Source organism: Trachemys scripta, chromosome 1, assembly GCF_013100865.1.
Source record: "Trachemys scripta elegans isolate TJP31775 chromosome 1, CAS_Tse_1.0, whole genome shotgun sequence".
Taxonomy (NCBI): Eukaryota; Metazoa; Chordata; order Testudines; family Emydidae; genus Trachemys; species Trachemys scripta.
In genome coordinates, this window is record NC_048298.1 from 142,469,778 (window position 1) to 142,489,199 (window position 19,422).

The following is a 19,422-nucleotide window of genomic DNA, read 5'->3' on the forward strand; positions in this document are numbered from 1 at the left end:
GCACCTGGAGCATGGCCAGTGGGGGCATGGTTTGCTCAGCCCAAGTGAGGAATTAACCTTCCCCATCCAGTGCGGGTGAGTGCACCCCATCACAGGGATTCTGCATGCCCAGAGGTCATCTTGCATGGAGTAATTTGCCAGATCAGTTCATTTACAAAGTAAGATATAAATATTCAAAAATGTCCACTACTTTTGGATGTTTGCCTTTCAAAAACTGAGGAACCAAGAATCTTTGAAAATTTTAGCCTAAGCTTTTATTGCATACTTGAAAGTCTTTGATATCTGAAGTGAAAAATTAAACTCTTTTTAGTAAAACTTATTTTACATGTCTGCTTTGATATTCATATATATATATATGCATAAACATCATTGAGATAAAGGAAATTGCATTTTTTCAATGGACAGATATGATAGCCAACTACAGTATAGTTTGTGTTCATGTGTCTCTGGACGGTCCTTCATCCCTTTGATGTTCCAACTCCCTCAGTTAGGAAAAGGGAATCTAATTTAAATAATTTCTAATTTGTTTATTTTTCAACTAAATTTTTTAAAACACAGGCAAACCTGAAGAGGTGCCAAAATTAATATTTTTAAATGATAATTTTGAGTTGTATGGAAAATTTGATGATAATATCTTAAAGCATGAAACTTCCTTATCTCCATTCCCACTCCTCTCTTTTCCCAACTTGGAGAAGTCAGAATTGCCAAAAATCTTTGTTCATAAAGAAAAAAAATTCACCTCTGAGCTGCAAAAAAAAGCCACGAAAAAACAAGAAATTTAAGCCCCAGGATACTGGTTTTTACCTAGAAAGCAATGTGTGCCTGAAAATGAATTTAGAAAGTGTCTGCTAATTATAGGTGGGTCATATAGCAATGTCTTTAGTTAACATTGCCCAACACTCCGTTATAAGATCCTGGTTTTTAGTTGCTTTTGACTTCGCCAAACTACCGTTGGGTTGAAATTTCCCACGCTTAGGGGTCTGCCTCAGACTGAATTTTTTGGAAAATGTCAGCAAAGATGGTTCAACCGTTTCTCAGAACGAGGCTGGGGTCTTTCTTTTTTCATTAAGATGTTTATTATTTTTTACTTTGCAAACATTACAATATGAAAAATAAGAAAATTATATAGTAGGAACCTCAAAGATACAAACACCAGAGTTATGGACTTAACAGTCAACTGGACACCATGTGGAACCAGTAATCAATCAGGACGCAGGGGAGGAAAAATACAGCAAATACTGTACTGCCTGTGGCATAGGCACCCACAGAAAAAAATTAGTAGGTGCTTAGCACCCACCGGCAGCCAGCTCCTCCCTCCCCCCCCCCCCCAGTGCCTCCTCCCCACCAATCTACTCCTCCCGGCACCTCCGACCTGCCATGATCAGCAGTTCCGCACCATGCAGGAGGCACTGGGAAGGAGAGGAAGGAGCAGGGATGGGGTGCACTCTGGGGAGGGGGCGGAACTGAGTGGGAAAGAGGCAGGATGGGGGAGGAGCGGGGGCGGGAAGAGATGGGGTGGGAGCTTGTGGGAAGGAGTGGAGTGGGAGCGGGGCCTGAGGCAGAGCGGAGGTGGAAAGAGGCAGGGCAGGGGTTGGGGCTTGGGGGAAAGGGTGGGGTGAAACTGGGAGCGGAGCCCTGGGGAGCCCCGGAACTCCCCACAAGGCTGAAACCAGGAGCAGAGCTGCGGGGCTGAAGCCCCAAGCCCCAGCACTCCCCCAGGTCTAGAGCCCTGGTGCTCACACGGGACAGAAGCCCTGAGCCCCCCCACCCGGAGCCCTGGCATCCTGAGGGTCAGAAACCCCAACCCCCACCCAGAGCCCTGCCAACCCCCCACCCCAACCCTGTGGCTGCAGCCCCAAATCTTAATGGCTGAAGTCCATAACGTCTTGTTCAGAGTTACGGAACATTTAGAGTTACATTCCTGAGGTGTCCATAAGTCTGAGGTTCTACTGTAAAGTCAATTGTCATCTGTAACATACATCAAGGTATTAACATATAAACACAAAAAAACATTTTAACAGCCTTAATATTAAACCATAAAAGCAAATCAATACTTTACAACTAAGGGGGAGATAACACAGTCAAGGCAGAGAGAGGCAGTGTGAAAGCAGGGGGGAAAAGAAAGGGGAGGGGAAAGAGTCAATGGGGAGGAAGAAGGGGAAAGGGGAAAGAGGTATAGACAAGCCATGGGGCACTTAGGTGTCCCTTAGTCATGTTTCTAAAAGTGGAGCCCAGATTTCTTCAGACTCAGGTAGTTGATCTCTGCAGCAGAAGGTGACTGTTTCTTTGGCTGCTAGGTCAGAGATGTCAGAAAACTATTGTTCTATTCTGTGCATTGATTTTTGCCCATGTTACAATTTTCATTTAATTACAGTCATTTCGTTGGGAAGCTCTTTTGCCATCCTTGTGAAAATTAGCTCAAATTTGGCTAAGGTATGACTCTCTGAAGATCGCAGTTTGTACATGACTTGTTAGAGATAGACAGCTAATTCTTCAAGGATTCCATCTACACTGTGCATGCTTCAGCCTGGAGTTGCTCCACCTTGTAGCCCAGGAACTGAGATCTGAGAGACTCTGCTCTCCTGTGCTCTCAATGCTCCCCCTGCTGGTACCCAGGAAACAAGGCAGAAGAAGTGAGCTGACTGGAATGCAGGGGAGTGCTGAGCTTTGGGGATAGGGTGGAGGGTGGTAGGTGTAGGCGCTGGCTCTGTGGGTGCTCCAGGGCCAGAGCACCCATGGAAAAAAATTAGTGGGTGCTTAACACCCACCAGCAGCCAGCTTCTCCCTTCCTCCCAAGTGCCTCCTGCATCAGCTGTTCCGCAGCATGCAGGAGGTGCTAGGAGGGCAGGGGAGGAGCAGGGACAGGGCATGCTCAGAGGTGGGGGTGGAACTGGGCGGGAAGAGAAGGGGCAGGGGCAGAGCAGGGATGGGAAGAGGTGGGATGGGGGCTTGAGGGAAGTGGTTGGGTGGGGGCAGGGCCCGGGGCAGAGCGGGGGGTTGAGCACACCCGGGGCGTAGAGGAAGCCAGTGCTTGTGTTGGTAGGGCAGGGACGAGCCCAAAGGGATTGTGCAGGACTGGATGAGGAGCCACAGGTTAGGGGTGGAGAACTGGGCCATGTAGATGGTGGAGAGGAAACTGGGACTGGGACGTGGAGCAGAGAAGGGAGTCAAGTGTGTATATGATGGGAGGAACTGGGTTTGGGACAAGGACCAGATGGAGGGCCAAAGGCAGAAGGGGTCAGGCTCTGCGTGGGGAGAGTGTGGGGGAGCAGCAGGAGGGGATATTTGCAGTAGGACCAACCAGCCTACAAACTACTTCTGTCCAGCAGGCCAAAGCCCAGGAACACAAAACATGAACTCTGGCAGTTTAAAAAGGGTCTCTCTCTTATGAGAGGGAGATGTTGTTCAGAGGAACCAGCCATCCGTTGGAATGTCTGAAGAAGTTAGACATGCCTGGTTATCATCAAAGCCTTTACGAAGATCATACATCTAGACTGATTGTTGTTTTAAAATCCTTTTTCTCTAAATGCTTTATTCCTACTGTTAAAGTAAGCAATACTTTGATTTTTAAAGGCTGTTTTGCTACTGTGTTACCCACTAATCACAGACTCCGAAAGGGAAGAACTGTAGGTGTCCAAACTCAGTCAAACTTCCTGGGTAAGAACCGTTGATACACAGGGTATGTAGCCCAGAGCCTGGTCTGAGTGGGAGAATTGTAGAGTTCTATCTCAGGAGAGGAAAATGGCCAAACACCCATGAGGGTGGACTTGTGAGAGTGGTTCCCTCAATCTTTTCTGTTGAAGTTGTTCCACTTTAGGTAATTAAAAAATCACTGGAGCTGGGGGATTGGATGCTGGGTCTCCCATTTCCCAGGTGGGTGCCCTAACCACTGGGCTATAGAGTCCTCACTTACTCTCTCTGGCTTGGATTTAGGCACCTAGCTTCATGAGAGGGACAGAGTTTAGGACACCCCTGTCATCATCATCTCTCACTTGCTAGCTTAGGCAGCTCCCTGCCTAGCGTGCTGGCTTTTATGGATATCATTCTAAGGTGCCTGTCTCTCCCAATTCATTGTATAGGGAGCCCAGGCAACTGATTTAGGCTTTGTGGATCCCAGTGTTCTTCCAGTGATTCTCTGTCTGCCTAAAAGTTAATGTTGCAACTCAGAGTTTAATCTCTTTATGGATCTGGGCCTCAGTGTTCACAAGTAGCAAACCTAACCTGGCTACACCTTTCTGTGTTTGTTTGATCCATATTTTTGTTCCTTTAGGCACATCCAGCTTCTCCCACTATCCCTTCAAAGAAGAAAGTACAAACAGAAGAAATTCTAGTACCAGCAATTCTACCACAGGGTATGTGTGAAGGATTAAAACTAGAATGAATATCTAATTCCTTGAGCAATTTTCTCTCTTGTCACCCTGCTTCTGTTTACGCAGTCTTGAAGTTAATTGTGCAACAAACTAAAAGATTGAAATTGATGTTATAGAAGTACTTCCTGGGGCAAATAAATTATCTAAGTTGCAATACACTGCAATTGCAGCGGTAGCGATTGAATTCTTCAGAGAATGGCTTTATTGGTTTGAATATTCCTGCCATGCTACCAAGCAAGGGCACTACGAACCCTGGGATATACCCCCAGAATCAACCATGTCCGACTTGTGTCTGTGTAGTGCAGTGTGGACGTGTTGGCATCGGTATGAGACTCCTGTAGCAGTGCAGTGTGGACACACTAGCATAAGCTTCAAAAGAATGCGCCTGCAGGCATGGGTTCCACAGAGGGGAGGTTTACTGTGCGGTGTAGACATGCCCAAGGGAATGGTTTGAACTAAGCTGGAGTGATGATGTTTGATCTAATAATGCAGTGAGGGTACAACAGCTTGAGTTACAACAGCTCACCAACAGCTAGTCTAATCACTCTGTGCTGCTAATCCAACTCTGTGTTAGCATTCAAAGCACTCTGTGTAACTCCAGTGTTGTTTGAAGTGTGGTCGCTCTCCATCAAGCTAGGCTAGCTCAAGTGCAGATGCAGCATTTCTCAAACATGGCACCATAGCCACATGAGGCCACCAATGGATTTTTTGTGGCCACAACAGCCTCCAAAGCATGGGCAGAGATTCGGTGAGTGGGAAGAAGCGGCTCCTCCCAGCAGCGCCCAGCTGTTGCTCCTGAATAGCTGTTACCCAAGGCAGCAAGATGTGCCATGTTCGTGTTTGTGCTGGCACCACCAGCAGGGATCGGTGCCTTGCACCACACAGCCTCCTGAGGGGCTCCGGGCAGCGCCTCTGAAGACACGTGGCACCGATGTGTGCGGTGCTGAAGGCGGCTCTTGTTAGTGGAGGTAGCTACAACGTTCAGTCAATCAGAGCTTCCTGGGCAGCTCCCCTATTCCTGCCCAGTCAAGGCACGGGGAGCCTGGGATTCCCCAGGCAGACAGTTCCTGACCTATCTTCCCTGGCGCGCCCTCTCACTAAAGAGCCAGGGGAAGCAAGGAGAAAGACTGGTTTGACAACGTGGCCACCAGCAAGAGTTGGTGGCCATGTTATGAGGCCACCAAAAATTTGTTGTTAGAACCCCTAGTTCTAGTTAATTGTTGCAGTGAACACAAACCCTAAGACTCCATCTTCACTGAGCATGCTGTAGCCCAGGGCCCTTTAGCAGGATTTTCCCTGCAATTACAACTCCTAGTAGAAAAAATAGTATGTGATCACATAATTAAACATGGTATTATAATGCATACGCACAAGGAGGTTCAATTAAGGTTGCATGGGCAACCTTAATTCTATCATTTCCTATTTTTGAGTGCTTGATTTTGCAAATTTTATGTTCTTTCAACATACCTTTGTGTGTAATTATTTATTAGCTTAGATTTGTTGCTTCTGTGTAACAACCATGGCTGCTGTGAATAAATTTATATAACTGGTGTATTGCCTGGCTGTACAGTGGTTATACTTGGTAGTTTTAATGTAATTTATTTATTTATATCATTGTGTTGTCTAAGTATATTACAAACATTAAAAAGAACAACCATTGCCAACAATCTGCACAAATCACACTGTTGACACAGTCCTTGGACCAGACCCTCAGCTAATGTAAACTGTATATATATACCTCCATTGAGGGGATAAATGTCCTTTAACTAAGCCAGTGGTGATAAATATGTATTGCACCACTTCCTAAAAACTACTAGTTTGTGCTCCAGAACACAATGGGTAGCAAATTTCAGAGCCTGTATGCTTCAATGACAATGTTCTGCTACCTGTGGAGTTCAGTCCTGGGGACATCAGCAAGAGATTCTGGTTGAACACAAATGATACATTGGTGCATAGGAAAAACATAGTGGAGCTACACCAGCAGTGCAGCAATACTTGGAAATTAGGGTAAGATTTTCAAAAGCAATCAGTGTTTTCCTAACTCTGTTCCCATTGAAGTTAATGGTAAAACTTCCATTGATTTCAGTGAGAATGGAGCTAGGCCAATGCTTACCTCTTTGGAAAATATCTCCCTTAAAGAACAATTTAAGTGTGGACACAGTCAGAGATAGTCAATTCTCAGATCTTTCAAGGCCTTTGAGAGGGTAACAGGCACCTTGAATCATACCTGGAACTGTATAGGAAGCCAGTGCAAAGTATGGAGCATAGGAATTACTGTCCACCAGTCACAGTTAAAAGGAGTTAGGAGCAGGCTAATCTGCACTAGTGGCAACTGCTGAATGGTCTTAAAAAGTAGTCTTAAGTAGGGCACATTACAGCAATCCAGTTTGGAAGTAACAAAGGCATAATAACTGTGATCAGATGCCTTCAGAGAGGAAAGTTTCCAACAAAGATGAAAAAGATTGCAGTTTTCATTGTTTCACTGTCAGAAATTGATAAGGAAATTAAAAGTTAAAATTCTGACATCAACTCTGTTCTTCTGTTATACTAATGGTAGAATTTTTTATGACATGATCATGCAGCCTTGAATAACATGACACTTTGGTAACTAATCCAATTCAGCTATAAAATGTGATATAATATTCTCTATCAGTCCATTAAGGATGGGTAGGGATGGTTATGTGCCTTAATTGAATTTAATATATTACCAATCCTTTGGTCTTGACGTTTGTTTATTTGTTTTGAATACCTCAGATCTGGCCTTGGAATTGATCTAGTCCAGCATATATGGTTGTTTGTTACCTCATTAAGAACTTTGAGATCTACTGATTAAAAGCACTATATAAGAGTTAGGTATTATTATTATTATTTTATTGTATTAAAATAAAAAGTACCTTTAAATTATATTCTGGATATAATGGGGGGAAATTGCCCTTTTTAACCATAGATACATATTAGACACAAAAAACTATGTTAAAAAACATTAAGGTTGCAAAGTCAGGCACTCAGAAGTTGGGAAATGTCAGAATTAAGGATGTCTGTACAACCTTAATTTGGCCCCCTTGTGTATTATAGTGACACAACATCACATCTGTTTAAAGGTTGACCTTTCTAAGACCTCTAAAATGGACATGTTTATTTAGATTTCTTTGACATATGGTATGCCTCAGGAGAGTCTGGAGTAGGGTTAGTAACCCAAATTTGGAGTGATTTGAGTGTGGTGTTCCGGAGATATAACCCGCCCCCCTCAAAATAGCCATTTTTTAGAAAAGGTTGTGTGTGTGTGTGTGTGTTTTACTGAAAGCTAGAGATCATACCATTGATGAGCTACAGGCCAAAATTGTCTTAATCTGTCAAGTTTTACCCCAGGTAATGCACGGCATCCAGTAAATCTTTGGGGGACCTAAACTGACAACAGTGTTTAAGAATATGTACAGTTTTACACTGTGCATGTGCCAATTAAAAAATGTCTACAGGGTTTCCATTCCTGCCATTTTATATGCTACAAACTTGACTCTTATAAATGCCCTAAAATCTGAATGGTTACTTGAATTGCTTTGAAATTAGGCGTTCCTCATGGAGGATGTGGGTTGGACTGATGATCCAAATTTAGGGAAATTTGACCAAGGAATTCCCGAGTTACACGGCCCTCTCTGTCACAAAATAATGGTTTCTTTTGGCTGCCTTGTACTGTTAAATTGAGGGGTACTAATGACTGGATGAATCACAGACCTTTTTATGGCTGTGAACATAGCCTTCGATTAACATAACTAAGGATAAATTAATGACGAGCCCCCAATTCAGACAGAAGGAGTCTTGAATTCCATGGCTAGAGGTTGCTACAATTTTTGAGTCATGGGAGGCAATTTCACTTTGAGGGGAATATAATCAAAGTCTTTGGGAGAAAAATTAAACATGTGACTGCTTCCGGGGTGGGGGGAGATTAGAGAGCACAGAAGTGGGGGAATAGGGAGGGGGCATTTGGGACTTCAGCGTGGGGTTATTGGGAGAAGTAAAAATGCGTATTGGGTGGTAGGGGAGGGGAGAGAGGTTGGGAGTTCAGGTGAGGGAGGTACGACTCCCCCAGCTCTGCCAGCCCATTCCAACTCCCATATACTCCACAGTTCTGCCAGGCACCCCAACCTTCCTGCACTCAATCATTCTGTAGCCCCAGCTCTACCAGTGCATCCCAGCCACCCTGTACCCCAGATTACCTGCACTCCACTGCTCTTCCAGTGCACCCCCAGCTCTGCCTGTGCACCCCAGATACCCTGCATCCTTGCCTTCTTGCACCCCACAGCTCTGCCAGTGCACCACAACACTGCATGAAAGCTGTTAATAAGTGTTGGAAGAACATTAATTGGGACATTGGAGGGTTCGTAGCTGACTGGAAAATGTGCACTGTATGGCACAGAAACATTACAACCTCTGTCACTTCAGTGTTTCTTGAAGATGGGGTACATGTATTGGATGGGGTCAGATGATCTTTCCCTCAAAGATAAAACTGTCAGGATCTTGGAACAGAAATCCTACCTGTAATTTCTCTTGCTGGCCTACCACAAACTGCACACTCCACACATTGTGCAACACAACCAGGAACACTGTTCCATTGTAACGTAGTTGTCCTTTGCTCCAGGCACTTCATGTGAGTTGGGTTATAGGAATGGGAAGTAATGGCTATAGACATGTTTGAATGTCAGGGAGTGAAGACTTCAGGAAGAAGCGTTCCCTGCTTGCAATGGGGAGTCTTAGGTACATTAGGTCAAGTATCAGAGAGGTAGCCGTGTTAGTCTGAATCTCTAAAAAGCAACAGAGGGTCCTGTGGCACCTTTAAGACTAACAGAAGTATTGGGAGCATAAGCTTTCATGGGTAAGAACCTCACTTCTTCAGATGCAAGAAGTGAGGTTCTTCTCCACGAAAGCTTATGCTCCCAATACTTCTGTTAGTCTGAAAGGTGCCAAAGGACACTCTGTTGCTTAGGTACATTAGTGGGGAGTGTCCACGTTGGAGAGGAGAGTGCAAGGAATGAGTCAATGGCATGGCTGGAGAAGTGTGCCAATGCAGGGCTAGTGGAGCGCAACTGATGGGAGGGGGCAGGCTGGCTCAGTATACTAAATGCAGGACATGATATGTATAACTGTCTAACTGATTACTAACCCCTACCATAACATATATTTTCCTGTTTAAAAAAAAAAAAAACTAGGAAGTTCAACGGCAAAAAACTATACTGATGCAGAATTAAGGTTGCTGGGTGGTATATCACCCCCTTGCAGGGCACTGAGTTGAGCAAAACCCAAACTACTTCCTTGAGTAGTGTCCCTGTGGGTGCTTCACTTCATGTACCTATGTGCCTCATGTGCCTTTGCTTGGAGATTTTTGGTAGCAGTGCCAGTTCAGCCCATACATGCCCCATACCAAGAATATGTAGTGCTGTATGAGCGAACCACCCTCAGTTCCTTCTCAACCGCCTCGGCCTGAGACAGTGTGTGTTGCCTGCCTGCTTCTATCATTCAAGTTTAGCGTCTACTTTTTAATTTAATTAGTGCAGTTTTTACATCTTTATTTTATATGTTTTATTTTGTGTAATAGGCTTGTTTTATACTTCTCTCCCCTCAAGAGTGGCCCACTCTCGGGATCCCCCTCATCTCTGGGGTATGCAAGGTTCTGCAGGATTCAAACATTGCCTCACCTGCCTGCACTCTAGCCTGCTCAGTGGCGAACAATCCTGGTTTCCTGGTGTATTCACTGTTTGGGGGATACACGTAGTCCTAAAAAGTATACATCTGTTCAATATTTAAAATTAGAGCTAGGAAGAACCGGGAGATAAGACTCAAGCTCCTGATGATGGAACATTTCTTTATCTGGCCTTGGAACCAGGCCAGGAGACCCCTCCTTATACATCAGCTTCTGAGTGAGCATAGTGCTCCAGCAACATCTGCATCACATTCATCTAGACCTTCACAGAATCCCATGAACCGCTACAGGCTGGGGACTGACTGGCTAAGCAGCAGTTCTGTAGAAAAGGACCTGGGGATTACAGTGGACAAGAAGCTGGATATGAGTCAGCAGTGTCCTCTTGTTGCCAAGCAGGCTAACAGCATATTGGGCTGTATTAGTAGGAGCATTGCCAGCAGATCTAGGGAAGTGATTATTCCCCTCTGTTCGGCACTGCTGAGGCCACATCTGGATTAATGCGTCCAGTTTTGGGCCTCTCACTACAGAAAGGATGTGGACAAATTGGAGAGAGTCCCGCAGAGGGCAACGAAAATGATCAGGGAGCTGGGGCACATGGCTTACAAGGAGAGGCTGAGGGAACTGGGCTTGTTTAGGCTGCAGAAGAGAAGAGTGGGGGTGGGGATTTGATAGCAGCCTTCAACTCCCTGAAGGGGGGTTCCAAAGAGGATGGAGCTAGGCTGTTCTCAGTGGTGGCGGATGACAGAACAAGGAGCAGTGGTCTCAAGTTGCAGTGGGGGAGATCTAAGTTGGATATTAGGAAAAACTATTTCACTAGGAGGGTGGGTGAAGCACTGGAATGGGTTACCTAGGGAGGTGGTGGAATCTCCATCCTTAGAGGTTTTTAAGGCCTGGCTTGACAAAGCCCTGGCTGGGATGATTTAGTTGGTGTTGGTCCTGCTTTGAGCAGGGGATTGGACTAGATGATCTCCTGAGGTCTCTTCCAACCCTAATCTTCTATGATTCTGTGATTCATGGGACAGATCATCAGAGGATACTGGGAAGACTCATAAGAAGAGGAATAATTCTCCTCACAAGGAGCCTACTTCAAAAAAAGCCTCCTTCTCAAGATAAGACAGAGTTGGAGACCTCAGATCCTGGTCTAGGTACTGCGAAGGCTCCAGGCTTTGCTGGTACCATTTCTGCATTAGGGCTCTGAGCTCTAAGGGTCATGATATCAAACATGCTGCGGTACAGAAAACATCTTTGGTACTGCAAAAGCATGATCATGCTGTGAAAGCGTCTAAATGCTCTACCTCTAAGGAGGTAGTACCTACAGCCCCTTCTCAATGTCTGGTAATTAAACAACTCACTCAGATTCCCTCGATACTGGCAAGGAAACTGACATCTGGGTGTCCCCCAAGCAGTCATCTTCTTTGGTACTGGTGACCTGCATCAGACAGGATCCACCTAAACAGACTGCGCTCAGTACCAACTGTGGAACCCTGCTCTGTTTCAGCTCAAATCCATCTGGTACCACAAGAATTTAGATACTCAAAAAACTTATTTGTCTCAGACAAATTGGAGTCTCCTCTTTTAAGGGGTTCTAGGCTTCTGTCAGTACTGAGATTGGCACGGTGACTGAGACTGGATCTTTCCCCAGTACCACTTGATTTTTTAGCAACCTCTGAGTTTGGCAGGGCTCCTCCTTTAGATGATGAGGAGTTCTCTTCAGATTCCCAAATCACAGCGCAGGGTTCTTGCCAACAGAAGGACACCCTCACTGGCACCTTCATGGAAAGAGAGGAGCTACAAGTGAGGCAATCTTGTGCCCCTTCTCATTGGCATGAGCCACATTGGATACCACCTCCTATGCCCTATGGACCTCCTCAGTGGCCATATTGGGATCCTTGGGATGCCTATTGACAGCAGTTTTCCTCAAGCCCATAGTTTTTCTCAGGGGAACCACCGAGGGAGATAATCTCCTATTCCATCTACTCGTCCTCCAACATCTCAATCACAGGCATCTTTTGAAGAACAAAGACTAGAACAGGAGGCTACTCCATAAACTAATATCTCCTCATCTTCTCCAGATGAGGAGGTTATGTCACCCTCCACCTTCTCTAGCAGCTGATTTTAAACCATTTCAAGTAATTAAACATATTACAGACTTCTTACAGATCCCCTTAGAAGAAGCCCAAGAGTCACAGCATAATCTTCTAAATATCCTGCAATGGACACCCTTTGCTCAAGTGGCCTTATCAATAAATGAGGCCTTCTCAGATCCCTCCAAGACCGTCTGGTAGACCTTAGCAATGATTCCACCAACATGCAAATGTGCTGATAAAAAGTATTATGTCCCAGTCACAAATTCTGAATTTTTGTTTTCACATCCTTCACCTACATTTCTAGTTGTGGAAGCTGTAAATGAATGTGATTGACAGCACCACACTAAATCAACATCATATGATAAGGACCACAAATATTTTGACCTTTTTGGCTGTAAGAGCTACTCATCTGCAACCCTTCGGTTTAGGATTGCAAATTACCAAGCTCTTATGACAAAATATAACCACACCAATTATTCTAAGTTCACCACCTTTATTGAGCACTGTGACGGTGCGGGACTCACCCCTGCAGCACCTCCTGCTGGTCTCTCAGGGAATTAGCTCAGCCAGCCTCCAGAGCACCCTCTGCAGGCTGGTGTCCCGCTGCCACTGGCCCCCATGTCCCTCTCAGGACTTGGTGCCCCTTGTCTTTGGGTGCTGCCCCCTGGCAATACCCCCCGCAGTCTCAGGGTCTCCCCACTCAGGGGAACCCCCAACCCTCTATCCCCACCTTGCCTCAGTCATGGGCTACTGCCAGTCACCATCTAGGACCCACTCAATGGGGCAGACTGCAGTGTAAAAGCCACTCATCATAGGCAAGGGGGTTCGGACCTGCTGCCTTCCAGTACCTCTATTGGCCTTGGACCAGGTCCTGCAGCCTGGGAAGTTGCCAGCCTGGAGCTCTCCTGCTCCTCTGGCCCTCCCCAGCCCTGCTTCACTCCCAATACCCTTTCTACAAGCAGCCAGGCCCTGCTCTCTCCTAGCCCAGAGAGAGACTCTTTCTGGGCCGCTGGCTCACAGCCTTTTTATACAGGCCAGCTGTGGCCTGATTGGGGCATGGCCCAGCTGCAGCCGCTTCCCCAATCAGCCCAGCCTTTCCCCTGCCACAGCCCTCTCCCAGGACTGTTTTAAGCCCTTCAGGGCAGGAGCGGGGTAACCACCCCGCTACAAGCACCTTCCAGCAGAACATTACAAGCAATTCCAGGCTATTATTACTGAAGATCAGCTACTAGCTAGAACCTCATTGCAGGCCTCCTTAAACCTACCTGACATTGCAGCTTGTTCTGTTTCCACAGCAGTCACCATGCATTGGGCATCCTGGCTTCAGCTTTCTAGGTTCCCCAGACAGTTCCAAAGTACTTCCCTTTTGATAGATCAAAACTCTTAGCTGAATCCACTGATGAGTCACTGCACACCCAGCAGGATTCCAAGACCACCTTAAGATTCCGTGGGTTTATACACCTGCAAGTAAACAAAAGTTTAATAGATTCCATATGGTGCAGAGATCCCATCCCATGCAGGGCCGGATTAACTCTCCTGTGGGCCCGGGGCTATTAGGTTTTGTGGGGCCCCTGTATACAAGTCTTTTTCCTAATTTTAAACAAAATTATCACAATTATGGCATCGAGGTTATTAATGCCATACTAAACTTGCCTTTTAATTAACATAAAGCCATTCTGTGGTTACAATTCAGTCTTAAAATATGTAGAATATAGTTAAGTTAATTCAAAATAGCCTACGTCTTACCTTAGAATAGCTGTTATATTAGTTTCTTTCTGGAAGGGAGTTTGTGTGCAGGAGGGGGCTCCAGACTGGGACAGAGTGTTGGGGTGCAGGAGAGGGTGAGGAGTGTGGGCTCTGGGAAGGAGTTTGGTTCAGGAGGGGATTCTGACCTGGGGCAGGGGGTTGGGGTGCAGGAGGGGGTGAGAGGCGTAGGCTCCGGCCAGGAGGCACTTACCATAGGTGGCTCCCAGCCAGCAGCGCAGCAGGGTTCAGGCAGGCTGCCTGCATGCTGTGGCCCCACACCGCTCCCGGAAGCAGCCGGCTGCTGGCACGTCTCTGTGACCCCTTGAGGGGATGGGGGAGGCAGCTTCACATGCTGCCCCCGCCTGCAGCGCCCATTGGCTGGGAACAAGCCAATGGGAGCTGTGGGGGTGGGGAGCACTGGGGGCGGGGGCAGCGCACGGAACCACCTCCCCCCACAAGGGATCGCAGAGACGTGGCAGCAGCCAGCCACTTCCGGGAGTGGCGTGAGGCCACGGTATGCAGGCAGCCTGCCTGAGCTCTGCTGCGCCAGGTCCCCACTTAGCCCAGGGCCCTGGCCTGCAGCCCCTAAAGCCCCTACGTTAATCCGTCCCTGATCCCATCCAGTTTTATGGATTTCAAAGATCTACTGAGCCGTTCAGAAAGAAACAAAGATTCCAAAGGAAAAGACCACCTACTTCAACTACATCTATCATTCAACTATCCTCATCACTGGGCAGCACAGTATGGGGAGAAGGTGACCAGCCCTCTGTGGAGAAAGAAGTGGTTTGGGATGATTTAGAAAAACTGGACGTGCACAAGTCCATGGGGCTGGATGCGCTGCATCCGAGGGTGCTAAAGGAGTTGGCGGATGAGATTGCAGAGCCATTGGCCATTATTTTTGAAAACGCATGGCGATTGGGGGAGGTCCCGGATGACTGGAAAAAGGCTAATGTAGTGCCCATCTTTAAAAAAGGGGAGAAGAAGGATCCGGGGAACTACAGGCCAGTCAGCCTCACCTCAGTCCCTGGAAAAATCATGGAGCAGGTCCTCAAGGAATCAATTATGAAACACTTAGAGGAGAGGAAAGTGATCAGGAACAGTCAGCATGGATTCACCAAGGGGAAGTCGTGCCTGACTAACCTAATTGCCTTCTATGATGAGATAACTGGCTCTGTGGATGAGGGGAAAGCAGTGGATGTGTTATTCCTTGACTTTAGCAAAGCTTTTGATACGGTCTCCCACAGTATTCTTGCCGCCAAGTTAAAGAAGTATGGGCTGGAGGAATGGACTGTAAGGTGGATAGAAAGCTGGCTAGATCATCGGGCTCAACGGGTAATGATCAATGGCTCCATGTCTAGTTGGCAGCCGGTTTCAAGTGGAGTGCCCCAAGGGTCGGTCCTGGGGCCAGTTTTGTTTAATATCTTTATTAATGATCTGGAGGATGGTGTGGACTGCACTCTCAGCAAGTTTGCAGATGACACTAAACTGGGAGGAGTGGTAGATACACTAGAGGGTAGGGATCGGATACAGAGGGACCTAGACAAATTAGAGGATTGGGCCAAAAAAAACCTGATGAGGTTCAACAAGGACAAGTGCAGAGTCCTGCATTTAGGACGGAAGAATCCCATGCACTGCTACAGACTAGGGACTGAATGGCTAGGTAGCAGTTCTGCAGAAAAGGACCTAGGGGTCACAGTGGACGAGAAGCTGGATATGAGTCAACAGTGTGCTCTTGTTGTCAAGAAGGCTAACGGCATTTTGGGCTGTATAAGTAGGGGCATAGCCAGCAGATCGAGGAACGTGATCGTTCCCCTTTATTCGACATTGGTGAGGCCTCATCTGGAGTACTGTGTCCAGTTTTGGGCCCCATGCTACAAGAAGAATGTGGAAAAATTGGAAAGAGTCCAGCGGAGGGCAACAAAAATGATTTAGGCGTCTGGAGCACATGACTTATGAGGAGAGGCTGAGGGAACTGGGATTGTTTAGTCTCCAGAAGAGAAGAATGAGGGGGGATTTGATAGCTGCTTTCAACTACCTGAGGGGGGGTTCCAAAGAGGATGAAGCTCGGCTGTTCTCAGTGGTGGCAAATGACAGAACAAGGAGCAATGGTCTCAAGATGCAGTGGGGGAGGTCTAGGTTGGATATTAGGAAACACTATTTCACTAGGAGGGTGGTGAAGCACTGGAATGCATTACCTAGGGAGATGGTGGAGTCTCCTTCCTTGGAGGTTTTTAAGGCCCGGCTTGACAAAGCCCTGGCTGGGATGATTTAGTTGGGAATTGGTTCTGCTTTGAGCAGGGGGTTGGACTAGATGACCTCCTGAGGTCCCTTCCAACCCTGATATTCTATGATTCTATGATCATCAAAATGGCAATTTTGATGTATTGGTTGTGGGTCTGGAACAACACCACATCATGAATCTGTGACTGCGCCAATATACCCAGCTCCTCACCTTTGGAGACTCTCTCTCCTATTTTCAATCTGCATGGGAACAAATTACATCAGGCAAATGGGTTTTGGGTGTTATAAGATCGGGTTACTACATCTATTTCACCTCCTTCCCTCCACCCCACTTCCCTTCCCTTCCCTTCCCTTCCCTTCCCTTCCCTTCCCTGTTCAGGGACCCATTTGCTGAGACAGGAAATCATCTCCTTTCTATGCCATAGACCCTGTTCCAGCTCCAATCAGGGGGAAGGGATTGTATTCCAAGTATTTTCTTGTCCCAAAAAAGAATAGGATGGAGACCAATTGTAAATCTACATAATCATAAAAATTCAAATTCAGGATGGTGAGTCTCGCAGCTATAATTCCATTGTTGAATTCACGGGATTGGTTCTCATCCCTCGAGCTTCAGAACACATACTTTCATGTTGCAATTTACCCATCTCAGAAGAGGTTTTTTAGTTCTTAGTTGGTCAGGATCATTTCCAGTATTGAATGCTTCCTTTCAGCCTTTCCTCAACCCCAAAAATGTTCTCAAAGATGATGGCCGTAGTTGCCCACTGTATTCATCAACTGGGAATGATAGTTTTTCCATATCTCAATGACTAGCTGCTCAAGGGTTGATCTCCAGCGTAAAGACAACAATGTACCTGTTCCACAGGCTACATTTTCAGCTCAGTATTAAAAAGTTCACAACACTAGCAAACCTCATTTCAAGAATTCAAATGAGTGCACAGACATCGACAAGAAATTGCGTTCAGTTGCTGAGTCACATGGTAGCTTGTACCTTTGTGACAAAACCTACCAGATTATGCCTTCACTGTTCCCAGGGATGGCTCAGGTCAGTTTATACTCCAAACACTGTCTGAACAAGCTGGTATGTATCCCTTGCCAGGTACACGACTCACTCAATTGGTGGAAGGACCCTCAGAACATCTCTGCAAGTGTCCTATTCATTCTACCTCGCTCGATCATCACCATATCATTAGGTTGGAGGAGCACTAAGGGATGCACACCATTTGAAGCAAATGGTGCATGCAAGAAGCTCTTTTACACATCAGTCTTCTGGAACTCTGAGCAGTAAGGAATGCCTGCATTCACTTCCTCCCATTAATCAGGGGGAAATCCATCAAGGTCATGTTCTGCATCTTCTACATCAACCATCAGGGCTGAGGGGAGGGATCCACTTCTCTTTGTGCCAAAGCAATAAAGCTATGGAACTTTGTAAGGATATAGCAAATCATATCCTTATTTCAGCCACCTATCTTCCAGGGATATGACACACTCCGGCCGATGATCTCAGCAGGCACTTCTCCCAAGATTATGAATGGAAGTTAGACTTACAGATTCTCAGTCATATGTTTCTGACTTGGAGATTTCCAGAGGTGGATCTCTTTTCCACCATCGCCAACAGGAAGTGCAAACTATTCTGTTCAAGGTTCATATCTCCAGGAGGCGTGGCCACGGTTGTAGGAAGAGACAATCTGGTCCTCAGTCGGACCAGAATCAGGGCCCCCCAAAACCATCAGCAGGGCCCAAGCAAAACTTTTGAAGGTGCGCCCAAGGGCAGAGCACCACTCTCATTGCAGGATCCTTCCCCGCCTTTCTTCAACCGCCTCTCCTATTTCCTCCCTGCGTGGTCCCGCATAACGTCAGACCGCTGGTCCTACGCACGGTGGAAAGTGGATACCGTCTTCAGTTTGTTTCACCCCCCCCTTCCCACCCTCCTTCCCTGTCCCTCTTCAGGGACCCCTCTCACGAACAACTCCTCCTACAGGAGGTACAGGCGCGCCTGGCTGTTGGAGCGATAGAAGAGGTCTCAAGGGATCTGAGGGACAGGGGATTTTACTTCCATTACTTCCTAATCCCCAAATCAAAGGGGGGACTACAACCCATTCTGGACCTTTGCGGACTCAACAAATTCATTGTAAAGTTGAAGTTCCGCATGGTTTCCCTGAGAACCATTATCCCTTTCCTGAATCCTGGAGACTGGTACACCGCCCTTGACATGAAGGACGCGTACTTCCACATAGCAATTTACCCGCCGCACAGGCGCTTCCTTCGCTTTGCGGTCAACCAACAGCATTTCCAATTTACCGTCTTTCCCTTCGGCCTGTCCACAGTGCCAAGGGTCTTTACACAGTGCATGGCTGTCGTAGCTGCCTTGCTCCATCGACATCGGATCCAAGTGTTTCCATACCTTGACGACTAGCTCATTCGAGGTCGCTCTGAGCTCCAGGTGCAATCTCATGTTTGGTTCGTCATGAGCTTATTCAGACAGGTGGGCCTGCTGCTCAACACCGAAAAGTCCACTTTGCAGCTAACCCAAGGAATAGACTTCATTGGAGCGATCCTGGACTCGAATCTCGCCAGGGCGTGCCTACCGCAGGCCCGCTTCCAGTCCATGGTGACCATTATCCACGGCCTCTAAAGCTTCCCGACCTTGACAGCACGCACATGCCTCAGTCTACTGGGCCACATGGCATCGTGCACCTTCGTGACCAGACATGCCTGTCTACGCCTCCATCCGCATCAGGCCTGGCTCTTGTCAGTGTACCGTCCAGGCCGAGACAATTTGGATACAGTACTCACGGTGCCGACGGAGGTCTTATCCTCTCTGGGTTGGTGGCTGAACCCCAGCTTCGTATGCGGGGGGATGCCGTTCCATGCCCCGCAGCCCTTTCTAGTCCTGACCACAGACGCATCATCTCTGGGCTGGGGCGCTCACCTCGCAGACCTTCGCACACAAGGCCTTTGGTCCGCACAAGAGATAACCCTGCACATCAACGTACGGGAACTGAGAGCGGTACGCCTGGCGTGTCAGGTATTCTGCTAACACCTTCAGGGCCGTTGTGTTGTCTGTGAAGATTGCGACACAACGGCCATGTTTTACATCAACAAGCAAGGGGGAGCGCGATCATCCCCCCTCTGTCAGGAAGCCATTCACCTGTGGGAATTCTGCATAGCCCACTCGATCGACCTGGTGGCGTCGTTTCTCCCGGGAGTCCAGAACACCTTGGCCGATCGCCTCAGCAGGTCCTTCCTGGCCCACGAGTGGTCGATTCGTCCAGACGATATCCAT

At 47.2% G+C, this 19,422-nt stretch overlaps 1 protein-coding gene across 7 annotated transcripts in view; it reads left to right on the top strand.

The window, feature by feature from the left end:
• SPAG17 (sperm associated antigen 17) overlaps window positions 1–19,422 on the top strand; it is a 280,253-nt gene that overhangs the window by 105,031 nt on the left and 155,800 nt on the right. For all 7 annotated transcript variants that reach the window (XR_004647912.1, XR_004647911.1, XR_004647913.1 and 4 more), the window contains exon 9: window positions 4,271–4,352. Coding sequence is in view for 4 of the 7 variants with exons in the window: in XM_034787997.1 (XP_034643888.1) it covers window positions 4,271–4,352 (82 nt within the window). In the remaining 3 variants the exon portion in view is untranslated. The remainder of the gene's footprint in view (window positions 1–4,270; window positions 4,353–19,422) is intronic.